This window comes from Symphalangus syndactylus, chromosome 12 (genome assembly GCF_028878055.3).
Source record: "Symphalangus syndactylus isolate Jambi chromosome 12, NHGRI_mSymSyn1-v2.1_pri, whole genome shotgun sequence".
Lineage (NCBI taxonomy): Eukaryota > Metazoa > Chordata > Mammalia > Primates > Hylobatidae > Symphalangus > Symphalangus syndactylus.
This window is the reverse complement of record NC_072441.2, coordinates 73,679,871-73,696,750: the sequence shown is the minus strand read 5'-3', so window position 1 is coordinate 73,696,750 and position 16,880 is coordinate 73,679,871. Positions and strand designations below refer to the sequence as shown.

Below are 16,880 nucleotides of genomic sequence, written 5' to 3'. Positions count from 1 at the left end.
GCATTTGTTTAACAAAGCACACCCTGCACAGCCCTTAATCCATTTAACCCTGAGTTGACACAGCACGTGTTTCAGGGAGCACAGTGTTGGGGGTAGGGTTACAGATTAACAGCATCACAAGGCAGAATTTTTCTTAGTACAGAACAAAATGGAGTCTCCTATGTCTACTTCTTTCTACACAGACACAGTAAAAATCTGATCTTTCTTTTCCCCCACAAGAAGCTCTAAAACATCCCTGTTCTTTTACATATATACTAAATAAGAATTTTTAGGCCGGGCACGATGGCTCACGCCTGTAATCCTAGCATTTTGGGAGGCCGAGGCGGGTGGATCACGAGGTCAGGAGTTCGAGACCAGCCTGGCCACCATGGTGAAACCCCATCTCTACTAAAAAAATTAAAAATCAGCTGGGCATGGTGGTGGGCGCCTGTAATCCCAGCTACTTGGGAGGCTGAAGCAGGAAAATCGCCTGAACCCGGGAGGTGGAGGTTGCAGTGAGCCGAGACTGAGTGATTGAACTCCAGCCTGGACATCAGGGCGAGACTCCATCTCAAAAAAAAAAAAAAAAATTTATTAGTATTTTTGGGGTGGCAGAAATGATCGCACAAGGCAGCCTGCTTCCCTTTCCGCAGACATTTAACCTGGAGTTTGTCCTTAGCCCTTTCTCCTTAAGCTCCACCTACTCCCACTGGCAATCTCACCCATTATGGTGACTTGAACTCCACTATACACATGACTCAAATCTATTTCTTCCTCCCCAATCTGTTTTAAGCTTTTACATTTATTTTCCACATACTTGACACGGCCATCTGAATATGACAAAAGCACTTTGAAACATACCCAAAATAAAAAACATTTCTCCATACTCATTCCTCTTTGACTCTCTAGATCTATTATTCGATTATTTATTTTTTTTTTTGAGACGAAGTCTCGCTCTTGTCCCCCAGGCTGGAGTGCAATGGCGTGATCTCAGCTCACCACAACCTCTGCCTCCTGGGTTCAAGCGATTCTCCTGCCTCAGCCTTCTGAGTAGGTGGGATTATAGGCGCCCGCCACCACGCCCAGCTAATTTTTGTATTTTTAGTAGAGATGGGGTTTCACCATGTTGGCCAGGCTGGTCTTGAACTCCTGACCTCAGGTGATCCACCTGCCTCAGCCTCCCAAAGTGCTGGGATTACAGGCATGAGCCACTACGCCTGGCCGATCTATTATTAGAATTATTATCTACACTGTTACCTAAGCCACACACCTCAGATCCACCCTCAACTCTTCTCTACCATAATGTAATCAGTCACTTACTGTTGAGTCTACTTCCTAATATGTTGTTGTTTTTGAGACGGAGTTTTGCTCTTGCCCAGGCTGGAGTACAATGGTGCAGTATCAGCTCACTGCATCCTCCGCCTCTCGGGTTCAAGAGATTCTCCTGCCTCAGCCTCCCAAGTAGCTTGGATTACAGGCACACACTACCACACCTGGCGAATTTTTTTATTTTTAATAGAGATGGGGTTTTACCATGTTGGCCAGGCTGGTCTCAAACTCCCGATCTCAGGTGATCTGCCCACCTCAACTTCCCAAAATGCTGGGATTACAGGTGTGAGCCACTGCGCCTGGCTTGCCTCCTAATATGTTTTGTCCATATTTACTGCCTGAGTTTAGGTTTGGTCCTTTCTCATCTCCAGAATGAATCACTACAATAGCTTCCTAGCTGGTTTTCACCTCCATTCTTAACATCCTCCATACTACTGTCATATTTCTTTATAAAATACTTATGACTGTGACACTCCCTTGCTTAAGCCATCATTGAACTATCTTTACCTTTAGCAGCATTTCTCAAAGTTTTTTTTTTTTTTTGAGACAGGGTCTCACTCTAATGAGCAGGCCGGAATGCAATGGCGTGATTTTGGCTCACTGCAGCCTCCCCCTCCCAGGCTCAAGGAATCCTCCCACCTCAACCTCCAGAGTAGCTAGGACTATAGGCACACACCACCACACCCAAGTAATTCTTTTTAAATTTTTTGTAGAGGTGGATCTTGCTATGTTGCCCAGGCTGGTATTGAACTCCTGAACTCAAACTATCCACCCGCCTCGGCCCCCCAAAGTGCTGGGTTTACAAGCATGAGCTACCATGCCTGGCCTACCATTTCCCAGTTTTATATGTGTTCCTGAGATTATTTTAGATGATAGATGGGCAAACAGTTTTTAATAGTTGTGCTTTTATCTGAATTTGTAGTAGAAAAATACTGATTTTCCTTTTAGTGTAAATTTATGTTTAAAGTCAGTCTATTTAAGGAAAAATAATAAGCAAAAACTAGTATGGGGACTATTTTCAAATATTAAAAACCATGAATACTCAAATATCTGAAGTAGGTAAATTTCTTGCTTATAGGATAAATTCCAAAATCCTTAGATAGCAGACCCTAAACTGTATTTCCAGCTTTATTTTCTAGTCACATAGCATCAGGCAGACAGAATTTCCTGCCATTCTAATATTCATTCATTCAGTAAGTATCTACCAAATGTCTGCCATGAGCCAGACATTGGGCTAAATTTTAGGGATTTTAGTTGTAAATAACTATCTCTGCCATAGGATTACATTCTAATGGGAAAAACAGACAATAAACAAGTTAGAAAGTAAACAAGGTAATTAAAGATTCTGACTGGCCTAAGCAACATGGCAAGACTCCGTCTCTACAAAATTTTTTTTTTTTTTTGAGACGGAGTCTTGCTCTGTCCCCCAGGCTGGAGGTGCAGTGGGGCGATCTCGGCTCACTGCAAGCTCTGCCTCCCGGGTTCACGCCATTATCCTGCCTCAGCCTCCCGACTAGCTGGGATTACAGGCGCCCGCCACCATGCCCGGCTAATTTTTTGTATTTTTAGTAGAGACGGGGTTTCACCGTGTTAGCCAGGATGGTCTCGATCTCCTGACCTCGTGATCTGCCCGCCTTGGCCTCCCAAAGTGCTGGGATTACAGGCTTGAGCCACTGTGCCCGGCCTCTACAAGAATTTAAAAATTAGCCGCGTGCAGTGGCGTGTGCCTGTAGTCCCAGATATGCGGGAGGCTGAGGCAGAAGAATCACTTGGGCCTGGGAGGTTGGCTGCTGTGAGCCATAATTGCACCACTGCACTCAGCCTTGTTGACAGAGTGAGACCTTGTCTAAAAAAAAAAAAAAGAGAGAAGATTCTGATTTAAGTTCTGTGAAGGAAATACACAGTTAAAGACAGGAGGGTAGAGAAGACCCCTTTGGGTGACAGTACTATTGAGGCCTTAAAAATGAGGTCGAACTTGGCCGGGCACGGTGGCTCACACCTGTAATCCCAGCACTTTGAGAGGCTGAGGCGGGTGGATCACAAGGTAAGGAGTTCCAGACCAGCCTGGCCAATATGGTGAAACCCTGTCTCTACTACAAAAATTAAAAAAAGCTGGGCGTGGTGGTGTGTCCAGAATTGGTGGATTCTTGGTCTCACTGACTTCAAGAATGAAGCCGCAGACCCTCACGGTGAGTGTTACATTTCTTACAGGCAGCGTGTCCAGAGTTTGTTCCTCCTTCAGATGTGTTCGGAGTTTCTTCCTTCTGGTGGGGTTCATGGTCTCACTGGCTCAGGAGTGAAGCTCCGGACCTTCACGGTGACAGTAACAGCTCTTAAGGCGGCGTGTCTGTAGTTGTTCATTCCTCCCGGTGGGTTCGTGGTCTTGCTGGCTTCAGGAGTGAAGGTGCAGACCTTCGCGGTGAGTGTTACAGCTCATAAAGGCAGTGTGGACCCAAAGAGTGAGCAGCAGCAAGATTTATTGCAAACAGAGAAAGAACAAAGCTCCCATAGTGTGGAAGGGGACCCCAGCAGGTTGCGAGTGCTGGCTTAGGCAGCCTGCTTTTATTCTCTTATCTGGCCCCACCCACATCCTGCTGATTGGTAGACCCGAGTGGTCTGTTTTGACAGGGCGCTGATTGGTGCGTTTGCAATCCCTGAGCTAGACACAAAGGTTCTCCAGGTCCCCACCAGAGTAGCTACATACAGTGTCCACGCAAAGCTTCTCCAAGTCCCCACCAGAGTAGCTAGATACAGAGTGTTGCTTGGTGCATTCACAAACCCTGAGCTAGACACAGGGTGCTGAGTTGTGTGTTTATCAACCTTGAGCTAGATACAGAGTGCCGATTGGTGTATTTACAATCATTTAGCTAGACATAAAGGTTCTCTAAGTTCCCACTAGACTCAGGAGCCCAGCGGGCTTCACACAGTGGATCTCGCACTGGAGCTGCAGGTGGAGCTGCCAGCCAGTCCTACGCCGTGTGCCCACACTCCTCAGCCCTTGGGTGGTCTATGGGACTGGGCGCGCTGGAGCAGGGGGCGGCGCTCATCCGGGAGGCTCGGGCTGCAAAGGAGCCCACGGAGGCGGCAGGAGAGGGGGGTGGCCGGGGAAGGCTCAGGCATGGCGGGCTGCAGATCCCGAGCCCTGCCCCGCGGGAAGGCAGCTAATGCCAGGCGAGAAATTGAGCGCAGTGCTGGTGGGCCGGCACTGGGGGGGACCCAGCACACCCTCCGCAGCCCCTGGCCCGGGTGCTAAGCCCCTCATTGCCCGGGCCGGCAGGGCTGGCCGCCCGCTCCGATTGCGGGGCCCGCTGAGCCCACACCCACCCGGAACTCGTGCTGACCTGCTAGTACCGCTCGCAGCCCGGGTTCCCGCCCATGCCTCTCCCTCCACACCTCCCCGCAAGCTGAGAGAGCCGGCTCCGGCCTCGGCCTGCCCAGGAAGGGGCTCCCACAGTGCAGCGGCAGGCTGAAGGGCTCCTCAAGTGCCGCCAAAGTGGGAGCCCAGGCAGAAGAGGCGCCGAGAGCGAGCGAGGACTGTGAGGACTGCCAGCACGCTGTCACCTCTCAGTGGCACGTGCCTGTAGTCCCAGCTACTCCGGAGGCTGAGGCAGGGGAATCGCTTGAACCCAGGAAGTGGAGGTTACAGTGGACCGAGATCGTGCCACTGTACTCCAGCCTAGGTGACAGAATGATACTCCATCTCAAAAAAAAAAAAAAATGAGGTCGAACCCAATATGTGAAAAGCTACAGGAAGACCACCAGGAACAGAAAGCTTCGGGGAGCAGTGGCTCATGCCTGTAATCCAAACACTTTGGGAGGCCGAGAAGGGCGGATGACCGGAAGTCAGGAGTTAGAAACCAGCCTGGCCAACATGGTGAAACCTTGTCTCCACTAAAAATACAAAAATTATCTAGATGTGGTGCCGCACGTCTATAGTCCCAGCTACTCAGGAGGCTGGGGTAGGAGAAGCCTTGAATCCAGGAGACGAAGTTGCAGTGAGACAAGATCGCATCACTGCACTCCAGCCTGAGTGAGAGTGAGACTCCGTCTCAAAAACAAAACAAACAAGAAAGCAAGTTGCAAAAGCCCAGGGATGAGAAAGAGCACACCACAGTTGGGCGAAAGAGCAAGGAGAGCTTCATGGGTGAAGGAGAAGAATGGTAGTTGAACAGGTTGAAAACATAGGCAGAGCAGACTTTGTGAGTTTGATTTTTTTTTTTTTTTTTTTTTTTGAGACGGAGTCTCGCTGTGTCGCCCAGGCTGGAGTGCAGTGGCGCAATCTCGGCTCACTGCAAGCTCCGCCTCCCGGGTTCACGGCATTCTCCTGCCTCAGCCTTTCCGAGTAGCTGGGACTACAGGCGCCCGCCACCACGCCCGGCTAATTTTTTTGTATTTTTAGTAGAGACGGGGTTTCACCGTGGTCTTGATCTCCTGACCTCGTGATCCGCCCGCCTCGGCCTCCCAAAGTGCTGGGATTACAAGCGTGAGCCACCGCGCCCGGCCTGTGAATTTGATTTTTATTTATTTTTTTTTTGAGACAGAGTCTCGCTGTCGCCCAGGCTGGAGTGCAGTGGCGCGATCTCGGCTCACTGCAGGCTCTGCCCCCCGGGGTTCACGCCTCAGCCTCCTGAGTAGCTGGGACTACAGGCGCCTGCCATCTCGCCCAGCTAATTTTTTGTATTTTTAGTAGAGACGGGGTTTCACTGTGTTAGCCAGGATGGTCTCGATCTCCTGACCTCGTGATCCGCCCGCCTCGGCCTCCCAAAATGCTGGGATTACAGGCGTGAGCCACCGCGCCCGGCCTGATTTTTTATTCTAAGTGCAGCAAAAAGCCAAGGAAAGAGCCGGGTGCATGGTTACACCCCTGTAGTCCCAGATGCTTGGGAGGCCAGAGGATCCCTTGTGCCCAGGAGTTTCAGGTCAGCCTGGGGAGTATAGCCAGACCCCTCTAACAAAAAGGGTTTTTAGGCCGGGCGCAGTGGCTCACGCCTGTAATCTCAGCACTTTGGGAGGTAGAGGCTGGTGGATCACCTGAGGTCAGGAGTTCAAGACCAGCCTGGCCAACATGGTGAAATCCCGTCTCTACTAAAAATACAAAAATTAGCCGGGTGTGGGGGCGGGCGCCTGTAGTCCCAGCTACTCAGGAGGCTTGAGGCAGGAGAACTGCTTGAACCCGGGAGGCGGAGGATGCAGTGAGCCGAGACTGCGCCACTGCACTCTTAGCCTGGGTGATAGAGCGAGACTAAGTCTCAAAACAACAAGGGTTTGTAGTAGGTATGTAACCAACTGATTTTTAAAATGATCACAGTACCTACTGTGGAGAATGAGTGTCTCCTAATCGCTTTTTAAATTTTATTTTTGGTTTTACTCTTTTTCATTTTGTTTTTTTTTTTTTTTTTTTGAGACACAGTCTCGTTCTTATCCCCCAGACTGGAGTGCAGTGGCAAGATCTCGGCTCGCTGCAACCTGTGTCTCCTGGGTTCAACTGATTCTCCTGCCTCAGCCTCCCAAGTAGCTGGGATTAGAGGCGCACTCCACCACGCCCAGCTAATCAACCTCCGTTTCTCGGGTTCAAGCGATTCTCCTGCCTCAGCCTCCCGAGTAGCTGGGATTACAGGCAGGGAGTTTTATCTTTAAAAAAAATTGGTATCTGTCTCACCAATCGTATTGCAACCAAGTCTGTTAGTTTCCTTTAGAGAAATTCGGTGCTGCAGGTTCCAGAAGCAGCTCTTTATGCCCGCAATGCTGACCAAACTATTTTTTAAAAACGCTCCTATCATACATCACGCTGCCTCAGAACAGGGTACAGGCCTGGGATTTTTGAAAGAAAAGGGTTTCTTCAATTACCATTTCCCAGTTTGGGATGAAAAGACGTAAAAAAGCCCTCTAATAAGGAAATTACGCCGGGCCTCACTGTTAATAGTACAGTATTTATCAGCAGCTGCCGCGGTTAAGAGGAAGCCACGGCCCCCTGCAGTCTGTATCTCCTAACATGGCATGATTTAGCTTGCGACCTGCTCAAGATGGCCACAGAAGCACTTCCGGCATCTTTCCGAACTAGGCCCGCCCCAATTTGCGTGTTTTTACCGTGCAAAGGGAGGGATTTAGAGTTAGCCTTTGATTGGTCAGCTTGACTGGCGACCTTTCCCCTCTGCGACAGTTTCCCGAGGTACCTAGTGTCTGAGCGGCACAGACGAGATCTCAATCGAAAGCGAGATGGCGGACGTGCTAGATCTTCACGAGGCCGGGGGCGAAGATTTCGCCATGGATGAGGATGGGGACGGTGAGGACAGTGGAGGCGGCTGCGGGGAAGCGGGGAAGATGCGAGAGAAGGCTAGGAAAATTTACTCTCTTTTCTCCCCGGTCGTGAGGATGGGAATCCGGGAACCGGGTCTTGGGTGGATTAGAGATTCCGCCCCCTTCAGGAGAGGGGAGGGCGTGACCGGGAAGGCACTGAGACTGGAGGCGGTTTGGGTTGGCTTGCAGGTAGTGTTTTGGGAAAGAGACGATTGTTACAAATGACTGTCATGGTTGCTTATTCTTTTATCTTCTGGGGCTCCAGAGAGCATTCACAAACTGAAAGAAAAAGCGAAGAAACGGAAGGGTCGCGGCTTTGGCTCCGGTGAGTGTGGGGAAATGGGGTAGAGTGGCCTAGTAGGGCAGGAGCTGCGGGTTTTGGAGTCCCCATCCAACTCATAGGAACAATGGGAGAAAGGGGGAGTTTTCGCTGATCTCGTGTATGTCCCTTATAGAAGAGGGGTCCCGAGCGCGGATGCGTGAAGATTATGACAGCGTGGAGCAGGATGGCGATGAACCCGGACCACAACGCTGTGAGTAATAATGGAATCTGTGAGGTATCCGTGTCTGTGGTAGTAGTTAAAAACCAATAAAATTGTTAAACGCAATAGGAATGGGTTCAGAGATAGCTTAAACAATCTGAGTCCGCACTCTATTCCTGTGAGCCCGCTTGAAGTGTTTCTCTCGTGTACTCATACAACTTTAACCCGTCCCCCAACAGCTGTTGAAGGCTGGATTCTCTTTGTAACTGGAGTCCATGAGGAAGCCACTGAAGAAGACATACACGACAAATTCGCAGAATATGGGGAAATTAAAAACATTCACCTCAACCTCGACAGGCGAACAGGATATCTGAAGGTATCCTAAGTGACACTTTATTGCCTCCTTTCTTTCATAACCCTTAGACAGCATTGGTAGTTCTGTGTTTGCTGTGGTTGGCCAAGAGCAAAGTTGAAATAAAATGACATTGGAAATCCATGTTTTGTCAGACACGCCAAAGAGACAGAAACGGAGATGTTGTATATATACAGTAGAGATATATGATGTACATTCATTGTTTAAAGTGTGTAGATTTTTCTGAGTTTAGATTTGAGGAGAAAGATACTCAGTGATACTTGGGGAAATAGGAGAGTTTTCATATCTGTCTTTTCACTTTCCCCAGGGGTATACTCTAGTTGAGTATGAAACATACAAGGAAGCCCAGGCTGCTATGGAGGGACTCAATGGCCAGGATTTGATGGGACAGCCCATCAGCGTTGACTGGTGTTTTGTTCGGGGTCCACCAAAAGGCAAGAGGAGGTAAAATGAAGAGGGCAAACACTGGGTGAAGGGAATACGAACGAAACAGAATGAAGACTTAGTATTATGTCCCTCTAATGGACCCCTCTCCTTGCTTCTTTCTCCCTAGAGGTGGCCGAAGACGCAGCAGAAGTCCAGACCGGAGACGTCGCTGACAGGTCCTCTGTTGTCCAGATGTTCTCTTCAAGATTCCATTTGACCATGCAGCCTTGGACAAATAGGACTGGGGTGGAACTTGCTGTGTTTATATTTAATCTCTTACCCTACATGCGTAGTATTTGAGTTGCGAATAAATGTTCCATTTTTGTTTTCTACATTTAATGTTACTTTCCTGTCCTAAAATTGAAAGTTCTAAAGCATAGTAAGGCTGTGAAGATACTTCTAGGTACTGAACTCTATGTATTTCTTCTTTTTTTTTGAGATAGAGTCTTGCTGTGTTCCCCAGGCTGGAGTGCAGCTGATCGTAGCTCACTACAGCTTCAAACTCTTGGGCTCAAGCCACCCTTCTGCCTCACCCTCCCTAGTAGTTGGGATTACAGGCATATGCCACCATGCCCAGCTAAATTTTTAATATTTTTGTAGAGATGGGGTCTTGCTGTGTTGCCTCGGCTGGTTATGTGAGTTTCTATATTAGACATAGTCTCAAGTTTCAGGTAGGGTTTAAAGTGGAGACACTGGTCAGTATTTCTTTTTTGGGGGAACTAGGAGAGCAGGAGTAGAAGTGAGATGTTAAGATCTTATAGTACTAAAGACTTACTATTCTGTTCCTATATATGAAGGGGTGGCCTGCCCCTCCACACCTGTGGGTGCTTCTCGTTAGGTGGGACGAAAGACTTGAGAAAAGGAATAAGACACAGAGACAAAGTGTAGAGAAGGAAAAGCGGGGCCCAGGGGACCGGTGCTGTGCTTACAGAGGACCCACACCGGCACCGGCCTCTGAGTTCCCTTAGTATTTATTCATAATTATCTTTACCATCACCGGTGCTGTGCTTTGAGATGTATATGCGAATATTTCCATAAACCTTTTAGCAGTATTGCTCCAGCAAGCCCCACCTTATTCCTAAAGGCGGTTTTCACAATTATCTTTACCATCACCGGTGCTGTGCTTTGAGATGTTCCATCGCCCAGGGACGGGCAGAAGACAAATGTTTTTCTTTTCTCTAAAGAGAATGGTGATGACCTTTAACCATAAGCAGCCTTTAGGCACTTGTTTAACAAAGCACATTCTGCACCGCCCAAAATCCTTTTAACCTTAAGTCACCACAGCACATGTCTCTTGCAAGGACAAGGTTGGGGGAAGGGTCACAGATTAACAGCATCTGAAATACAGAACTAAATGGAGTCTCTTATGTCTACTTCGTTCTATATAGACACAGTAACAGGCTGATCTCTCTTTCTTTTCCCCACATATATACTCTGTTAGGATCAGATAGATGTCATAGAAATGCTTTTTGTTTCTCCTGCTCTTCTTGACGTCACAGTTTTTAGTACTTCCAGCTGTCTGAGGGCATGAATCTCCTGTTGGAGCATTCTCCCAGACCCTTCTTTAGAAGAGTCTATACTAAGTTCTTGGTGCCGTATTCTGCAGCCAAGGGTGAAGGCTCCATAGAGGAGAGGATCCAAAGGAGCACTGAGGAGGCCAAAGAGGAAAGGGATGTGGCTCAGGCTGGGAGGGACTTCAGTTAGCATGGTGGGGGAGAACCAGTACCACAGACCCAGTAGGTAATAAGGTGTCCAGCAGAGGATGAAGGTCAGCAAGATAAGCAGGGCCAGTCTCAGGGCCTGGAGACAAACACAGGGATGATTGTCAAAGGAGCGGCAGAGGACAAATTCACCAACAGGGGCTAGGAATTTAGAAAATATACTGTAATTCAGACAGCTTCTGAACTGAGTATAGGGTGAATTGATGGAGGGGCATAGCTAGTGAGACAGAGCTCGCCTCCTACAAGGAGGAGAATGTTGCAAACCCTTTTCCCCTTCCCAACGTGGGACTATATGATCTCTTACCCCAGGGATTATGATAGAAATGTGAAGCCACCAAGTCTACTTTAAGACTTGATGGTGTTCAAGAATAATACTGATTGCCTCCCTAGTCCTTGTCCAGCTAACTCAGCTGTTTATAATTGAAGGGATTCAACAAAATTATCTCTAGCATCAGGTGCTAGACATCGTTAGGATCTCATCATGGTTTAGTGACTGGTAGGTAGCTATTAGGTAGGTAGCTAAAAAAATGATGCTAGAGGCAACAGGTCTAGGGTTAAGGATTAAGGCCTGGGAATTGGAGTCTCACCATGGCTCCCCTTCCTTGTCTGGGGGCTGGACACACTGAGGACAATGCGGCTATAGCAGATGGCCATGGCAGTCAGTGGCAGCAGAAAGAGGCAGCAGAAGGTGAAGAGGTTATAGGTGGTTTCTTTTTTTTTTTTTTTTTTTGAGACAGAGTCTCGCTCTGTCACCCGGGCTGGAGTGCAGTGGCGCAATCTCGGCTCACTGCAAGCTCCGCCTCCCGGGTTCACGCCATTCTCTTGCCTCAGCCTCTCCGAGTAGCTGGGACTACAGGCGCCCGCCACCACGCCCGGCTAATTTTTTGTATTTTTAGTAGAGACGGGGTTTCACCGTGGTCTCGATCTCCTGACCTCGGGATCCGCCCGCCTCGGCCTCCCAAAGTGCTGGGATTACAAGCGTGAGCCACCACGCCCGGCTATAGGTGGTTTCTTGCCATTGAGCCTTGAAGCTGCCTTTGGTGACACACTGAGTGAAAGGGACTGGGCCAGCTTGGTGGACGGTATGGAACAGGAACAGCTGGAGTGGAGTTGAGGACTATTAGAACTGGTTCCCCTCACTACCCAACCTGCCCACCTATGTCATACTATCTCCTCCCAGTTCATCCTTAATTCCAAGTGAAGCAGCACAGTGCTGAGAAACAGTTCATCCATGGTGCCATGTTAAAGAAGTTGGAAATATATCTTGAAAATCCTTAGGCTTGAATATGATGCTGAACAGTAAGTTTGTTAAATCTTGGGACTTAAAACAATCCCACTTTCTCAAGTACTATTCTAACATTGCGCTTTATAAGGGATGATATTTCTACCACCTCACTCATATTTTTAGCTGAAATGATTTTCCTGGTCTGCCTGTTATTTTGTGGAAAAAGAAATACTGTGTAAAATGGGTGCTGTCAAAATTCCAGGCCATTTTGCAGTGACTCTGAAGTGACCTTTGGTAGTAATAGTCTTATGTGCAGTAACTATAATGGTAAAGAATGTTAAATAATAAAATTGAACATTTTCCAAATGCTATTGGGCTGCGCCTCCCCATTTTTGTTAAATTGCTGGGTTTTCCAACTGAATCAGTAAAAACTATTTCCGTTTACAGCTACAAGGTTAAAGTGCCTGGGTTCCAGTAATGCAGATTGAGTCACTATTAATTTGATAAAACGTAAGCTCAGTAGGCATCAGATTCCTAGATACAAGGCATTTGGAAAAGTGATTTTAGCAGACATGAGGGACATTTAGGAAAGATGAATAGTTTCAGCCTAAGACAGAATTTTGTGAACTGTTTGGAGTTACGATCAGGCTACTCTGAGCTAGTTGGGAAATGATCTTTCCTCTTCCCATCTCTTTTTTTTTTTTTTTTTTGAGACGGAGTCTCGCTCTTTCACCCAGGCTGGAGTGCAGTGGCGCGATCTCGGCTCACTGCAGGCTCCGCCCCCCAGGGTTCACGCCATTCTCCTGCCTCAGCCTCCCTTGTAGCTGGGACCACAGGCGCCTGCCACCTCGCCCGGCCAATTTTTTGTATTTTTAGTAGAGACGGGGTTTCACCGTGTTAGCCAGGATGGTCTCGATCTCCTGACCTCGTGATCCGCCCGCCTCGGCCTCCCAAAGTGCTGGGATTACAGGCGTGAGCCACCGCGCCCGGCCCTCCCATCTCTTGCATTCATATATTTCTAAGTTTTTTTTGTTTTTGTTTTTGTGCTATACCTAAGAAGTACTTGAGAATTGTGAGGAGTATAAAAATAGTCAAAGCGGCCGGGCGTGGTGGCTCACGCTTGTAATCCCAGCACTTTGGGAGGCCGAGGCGGGCGGATCATGAGGTCAGGAGATCGAGACCACGGTGAAACCCTGTCTCTACTAAAAATACAAAAAATTAGCCGGGCGTGGTGGCGGGCGCCTGTAGTCCCAGCTACTCCGAGAGGCTGAGGCAGGAGAATGGCGTGAACCCGGGAGGCGGAGCTTGCAGTGAGCTGAGATTGCGCCACTGCACTCCAGCCTGGGCGACAGAGCGAGACTCCGTCTCAAAAAAAAAAAAAAAAAAAAAAAAATAGTCAAAGCTGGCTGGGCGCGGTGGCTCAAGCCTGTAATCCCAGCACTTTGGGACGCTGAGGCGGGTGGATCACGAGGTCAGGAGATCGAGACCATCCCGGCTAACACAGTGAAACCCTGTCTGTACTAAAGATAGAAAAAATTAGCCAGGCGTGGTGGCGGGCGCCTGTAGTCCCAGCTACTGGGGAACTCGGGAGGCTGAGGCAGGAGAATGGCCTGAACCCAGGAGGCGGAGCTTGCAGTGAGCCGAGATTTCGCCACTGCACTCCAGCCTGGGCGACAGAGTGAGACTCAGTCTCCAAAAAAAAAAAAATAGTCAAAGCTCTTGGATTTACAATTTGGTCCATAGCCTTGTTTTGATCTTTCCTTTCTCCTGTTTTATTGCCATTTACTACGTACTGTACAAACATCCCTTTCAACTGCTGATAACTTGGAAACAAGCCTACAAAAATAAGTAATTTCTAACTACTACTAATACTACCCCTAACTACCCCAAGCCCTTACCACACTAACGTGACATTATTAAATTTTTAATTTTATTAACACTAATATTTTAACTACAATTACAGCATATGGGCAATGCAGAATTTACCCAAAAGGATACTAATTTGGAACTAAAAAATAACACCTTTTGCACATGTATCATGTCACAACCAGTTTGCCATTGAAACAAATAGAGGTTGCAAATATTGTCAGATTGTCAGGCTGTAAGAAAGGATGAAATTCATTTCCCATTGCATCATCTTGTGGCCCATGGATTTCAAGTGCCTTAGCCAAAATCGTATAGCTAGTTAACAGTAGAGCTGAGACTCAGAAAAAAAAGTAAAACAGGCCGGGCGCGGTGGCTCACGCTTGTAATCCCAGCACTTTGGGAGGCCGAGGCGGGCGGATCACGAGGTCAGGAGATCGAGACCACGGTGAAACCCCGTCTCTACTAAAAAATACAAAAAATTAGCCGGGCGCGGTGGCGGGCGCCTGTAGTCCCAGCTACTCGGAGGCTGAGGCAGGAGAATGGCGTGAACCCGGGAGGCGGAGCTTGCAGTGAGCCGAGATTGCGCCACTGCACTCCAGCCCGGGTGACAGAGCGAGACTCTGTCTCAAAAAAAAAAAAAAAAAAAAAAAAGTAAAACAGACAGACTGAAACAAAAAGTCTTCTAATTCCCAGTCCCCGTGTAAAATTTGCTTCATGTAAACAAACCTAATTGTAAATGGCACTGTAGCAACAGGCTTCTTTTTAACAGTTGGATTGGTAAAGGTCTTGTTTGCAACATATTGCAAGTATTATTTTTCTCTCTTTTTTTTTTGTTTTCCCCCAACAGAGTCTGGCTCTGTCGCCCACGCTGGAGTGCAGTGGTGCAGTCTTGGCTCACTGCAGCCTCTACCTCCCAGGTTCAAGCAATTCTCGTGCCTCAGCCTCCTGAGTAGTTGGGATTACAGGTGCTCACCACTATACCCGGCTAATTTTTGTATTTTTAGTAGAGATGGGGTTTCGTCATGTTGGCCAGGTTGGTCTTGAACTCCTGACCTCAAGTGATTCACCCACCTTGGCCTTCCAAAATGCTGGGATTACAGGCTTGAGCCACCAGGCCTTTCTTTGTTCTTAGGAGTACAGTCAGACTAACTTCTAGTAGTTATATTTCTAATAATTGAGGATGTAAGTAAGGATCAAATCTTAAATCAGTATAATGCATTATCATTCCAGAGATAAATCCTAGACCCTTCTTGGCCTCTTTCTGACATAATTCTAATCCTACTGTCTCAGAGATGCTGCTGTATCCTGACCCCAACCCCATGGTAGTGATAGTGGTTTGTGCCTTGAATGAATTGCTTTGTATTTAGCTTTTTCCCCCCTAGATTTCTAGTTCCTTTTCAGTATTTGATTTGATTTGAGATTTGATTAACCTAGTACTCAGGTTCAGATGCTCGCCTCTTTGCAATTTTAACACTCATTCGACAATAAACTCAGTGAAAAACACAAATTTGGTTATGTCACTCTCTTTACTTTAGTGTCTCTCCACTGCACTCAGGATAAAGTACAATTTTATTATTTGTGATCTGGCTTGCTCTTCCCCTCTCAGTTCATTACTCACCATTTTCTAGTCCTCAGCTTTAGCAGCATTGAGATCCTCTATCCTCCATCCTCCCTAGCATTTCTCCTATTTTAATTGGTCTAACACCTATCTCTGAAGAATCAAATTTTAACATCTGGAAAGCTTTTCCTGACTGCACGGCTGTGTCAGGCACCCCTATCCGCTCCCCACCCCCATTGTCTTCTTTAGCTCCTTTAGCATAACACTTTCGAATACACTATATTGTAATTGCCTAATTTCTTTGTTTCCTGCACTAGTCTATACATTTCTGGAAGGCAAGATTTTGCTGCCCTGTCCTTAGCAAAATTTGAGTGGCCCTGGAGATGCATATTACTTTTTGAATGGATAAATGAATGTACCACAAAGTTTTACCCAAACCATTGACTTCACTCTCTTAATAGACCCCCATGTATGTTTTTCTTCCCTGCCCCAATCTGAAGGAGGTGAGATTGGGAGGATGCAAAGAGGTAGAAACCAAGTGTAATAAAACAGATGTAATGGAAGAGGCACAGATAGAGGATACTGCTTTTAAAAGGCAGGCTCTTAACAGATGTAATTAACATGCAAATAATCTTACAGAAGAGAGCAGAGGTAGCCGGGCGCGGTGGCTCACGCCTGTAATCTCAGCACTTTGGGAGGCTGAGGCAGGCGGATCACGAGGTCAAGAGGTGGAGACCACCTGGCCAACATGGTGAAACTTCGCCTCTACTAAAACTACAAAAATTAGCCGGGCGTGGAAGCGGGCGCCTGTAGCTTCTCGGGAGGCTGAGGGAGGAGAATTGCTTGAACTCGGGAGACGGAGGTTGCAGTAAGCCGGCAAAAAAAAAAAAAAAAAAGCAGAGGCTTACCCTCTGAGAATTAATGGCTAATGGCCCCTAAGCGCACCCTTTTAACTCATGCTATGGACCCAAATCCCTGTCCTGCCCGGTCCTGAGTCCTAGATCACTCACCTGGGGCAAGGCAAGCAGGAAACTAAGTCCCCAGGCTGCCCCCAGAAGTTTCCTTACACCTGAACGGGATCCAAGCGGGTTGAGTACTGCTGCCTGGCGGTCCAGTCCAATGACCACAGGCAGGAAAGCTGCAGAATACACGGCCATTAGTTTCAGGAACATGAGTGTCCGACATGCGATGTCCCCGGCCAGCTACTGAACATTGATATTCCAGGTGGCATCTACGGGCATAACCACAAAAGTGAGTAGTAAGTCGGCGGCTGCTAAATGGGCGAAAAGTCTCCTGACCGGAGAGGGGCGGAGCTGGCTGGGTTGCCGCCATGTCACTTACCACAGGACTGACAAGTTCCCTCCAGTCGAAGAAACAAACAGCACAATGGTCACACCCACACGGACCTTGGCTGCTGCCGAGAAGGTGGGCAGCTCTGAGCCCTCCATCTCCACTCCTGATCCAGCCCAGACCTCCTCCCCCGCTGCTGACCCCCAAGGGGTGCCGTTGCCTGCAGACATGGTGGCCTGGAGAGAAACTGAGGAGGATGAAGTGTGGGTATGAAGCGGTTAGCTTTGGCCACTGATTCTTCGCCCTCCTTTTCAGGATCTGGAGCTGATTATTG

General features: G+C 48.0%; 2 protein-coding genes and 1 long non-coding RNA gene across 4 annotated transcripts; 2 read left to right on the top strand and 1 right to left on the bottom strand.

Annotated features, from left to right (window-relative positions):
- Positions 1-7,452: 7,452 nt before the first annotated feature.
- RBM8A (RNA binding motif protein 8A) lies at positions 7,453-9,218 on the top strand. 2 transcript variants are annotated; one of them, XM_063625992.1, is made up of 6 exons: positions 7,453-7,591; positions 7,871-7,930; positions 8,064-8,138; positions 8,327-8,463; positions 8,768-8,904; positions 9,014-9,218. In XM_063625992.1, the coding sequence occupies exons 1-6, from the start codon at positions 7,525-7,527 to the stop codon at positions 9,057-9,059; spliced, it is 522 nt and encodes a 173-aa protein (XP_063482062.1). In that variant the 5' UTR covers positions 7,453-7,524; the 3' UTR covers positions 9,060-9,218. The 2 variants fall into 2 exon arrangements, with proteins under 2 accessions (XP_063482062.1, XP_063482061.1); XM_063625991.1 differs by having other exon boundaries at positions 8,061-8,138.
- Positions 8,459-16,776, bottom strand: LOC134734209 (gonadotropin-releasing hormone II receptor-like). Its single transcript, XM_063625943.1, is given in 5 exon segments — positions 8,459-9,671; positions 10,312-10,748; positions 11,195-11,317; positions 11,607-11,706; positions 16,267-16,776. Coding segments are annotated over 4 exon segments (1,152 nt in total). The 3' UTR covers positions 8,459-9,671; positions 10,312-10,329.
- LOC134734232 (uncharacterized) lies at positions 12,758-15,205 on the top strand. The gene is made up of 2 exons (XR_010117543.1): positions 12,758-14,048; positions 14,351-15,205. It is a non-coding gene; the product is annotated as an uncharacterized lncRNA (long non-coding RNA).
- Positions 16,777-16,880: the final 104 nt, after the last annotated feature.

What these genes read in the sequence shown, in the direction of transcription:
- RBM8A (XM_063625991.1), top strand. Translation starts at nt 7,525, where the DNA reads ATGGCGGACGTGCTAGATCTTCACGAGGCCGGGGGCGAAGATTTCGCC. An exon ending in GGGTCGCGGCTTTGGCTCCG is followed by an intron (nt 7,931 to 8,060) that starts GTGAGTGTGGGG and finishes TGTCCCTTATAG; the next exon opens with AAGAGGGGTCCCGAGCGCGG. An exon ending in GGCGAACAGGATATCTGAAG is followed by an intron (nt 8,464 to 8,767) that starts GTATCCTAAGTG and finishes CACTTTCCCCAG; the next exon opens with GGGTATACTCTAGTTGAGTA.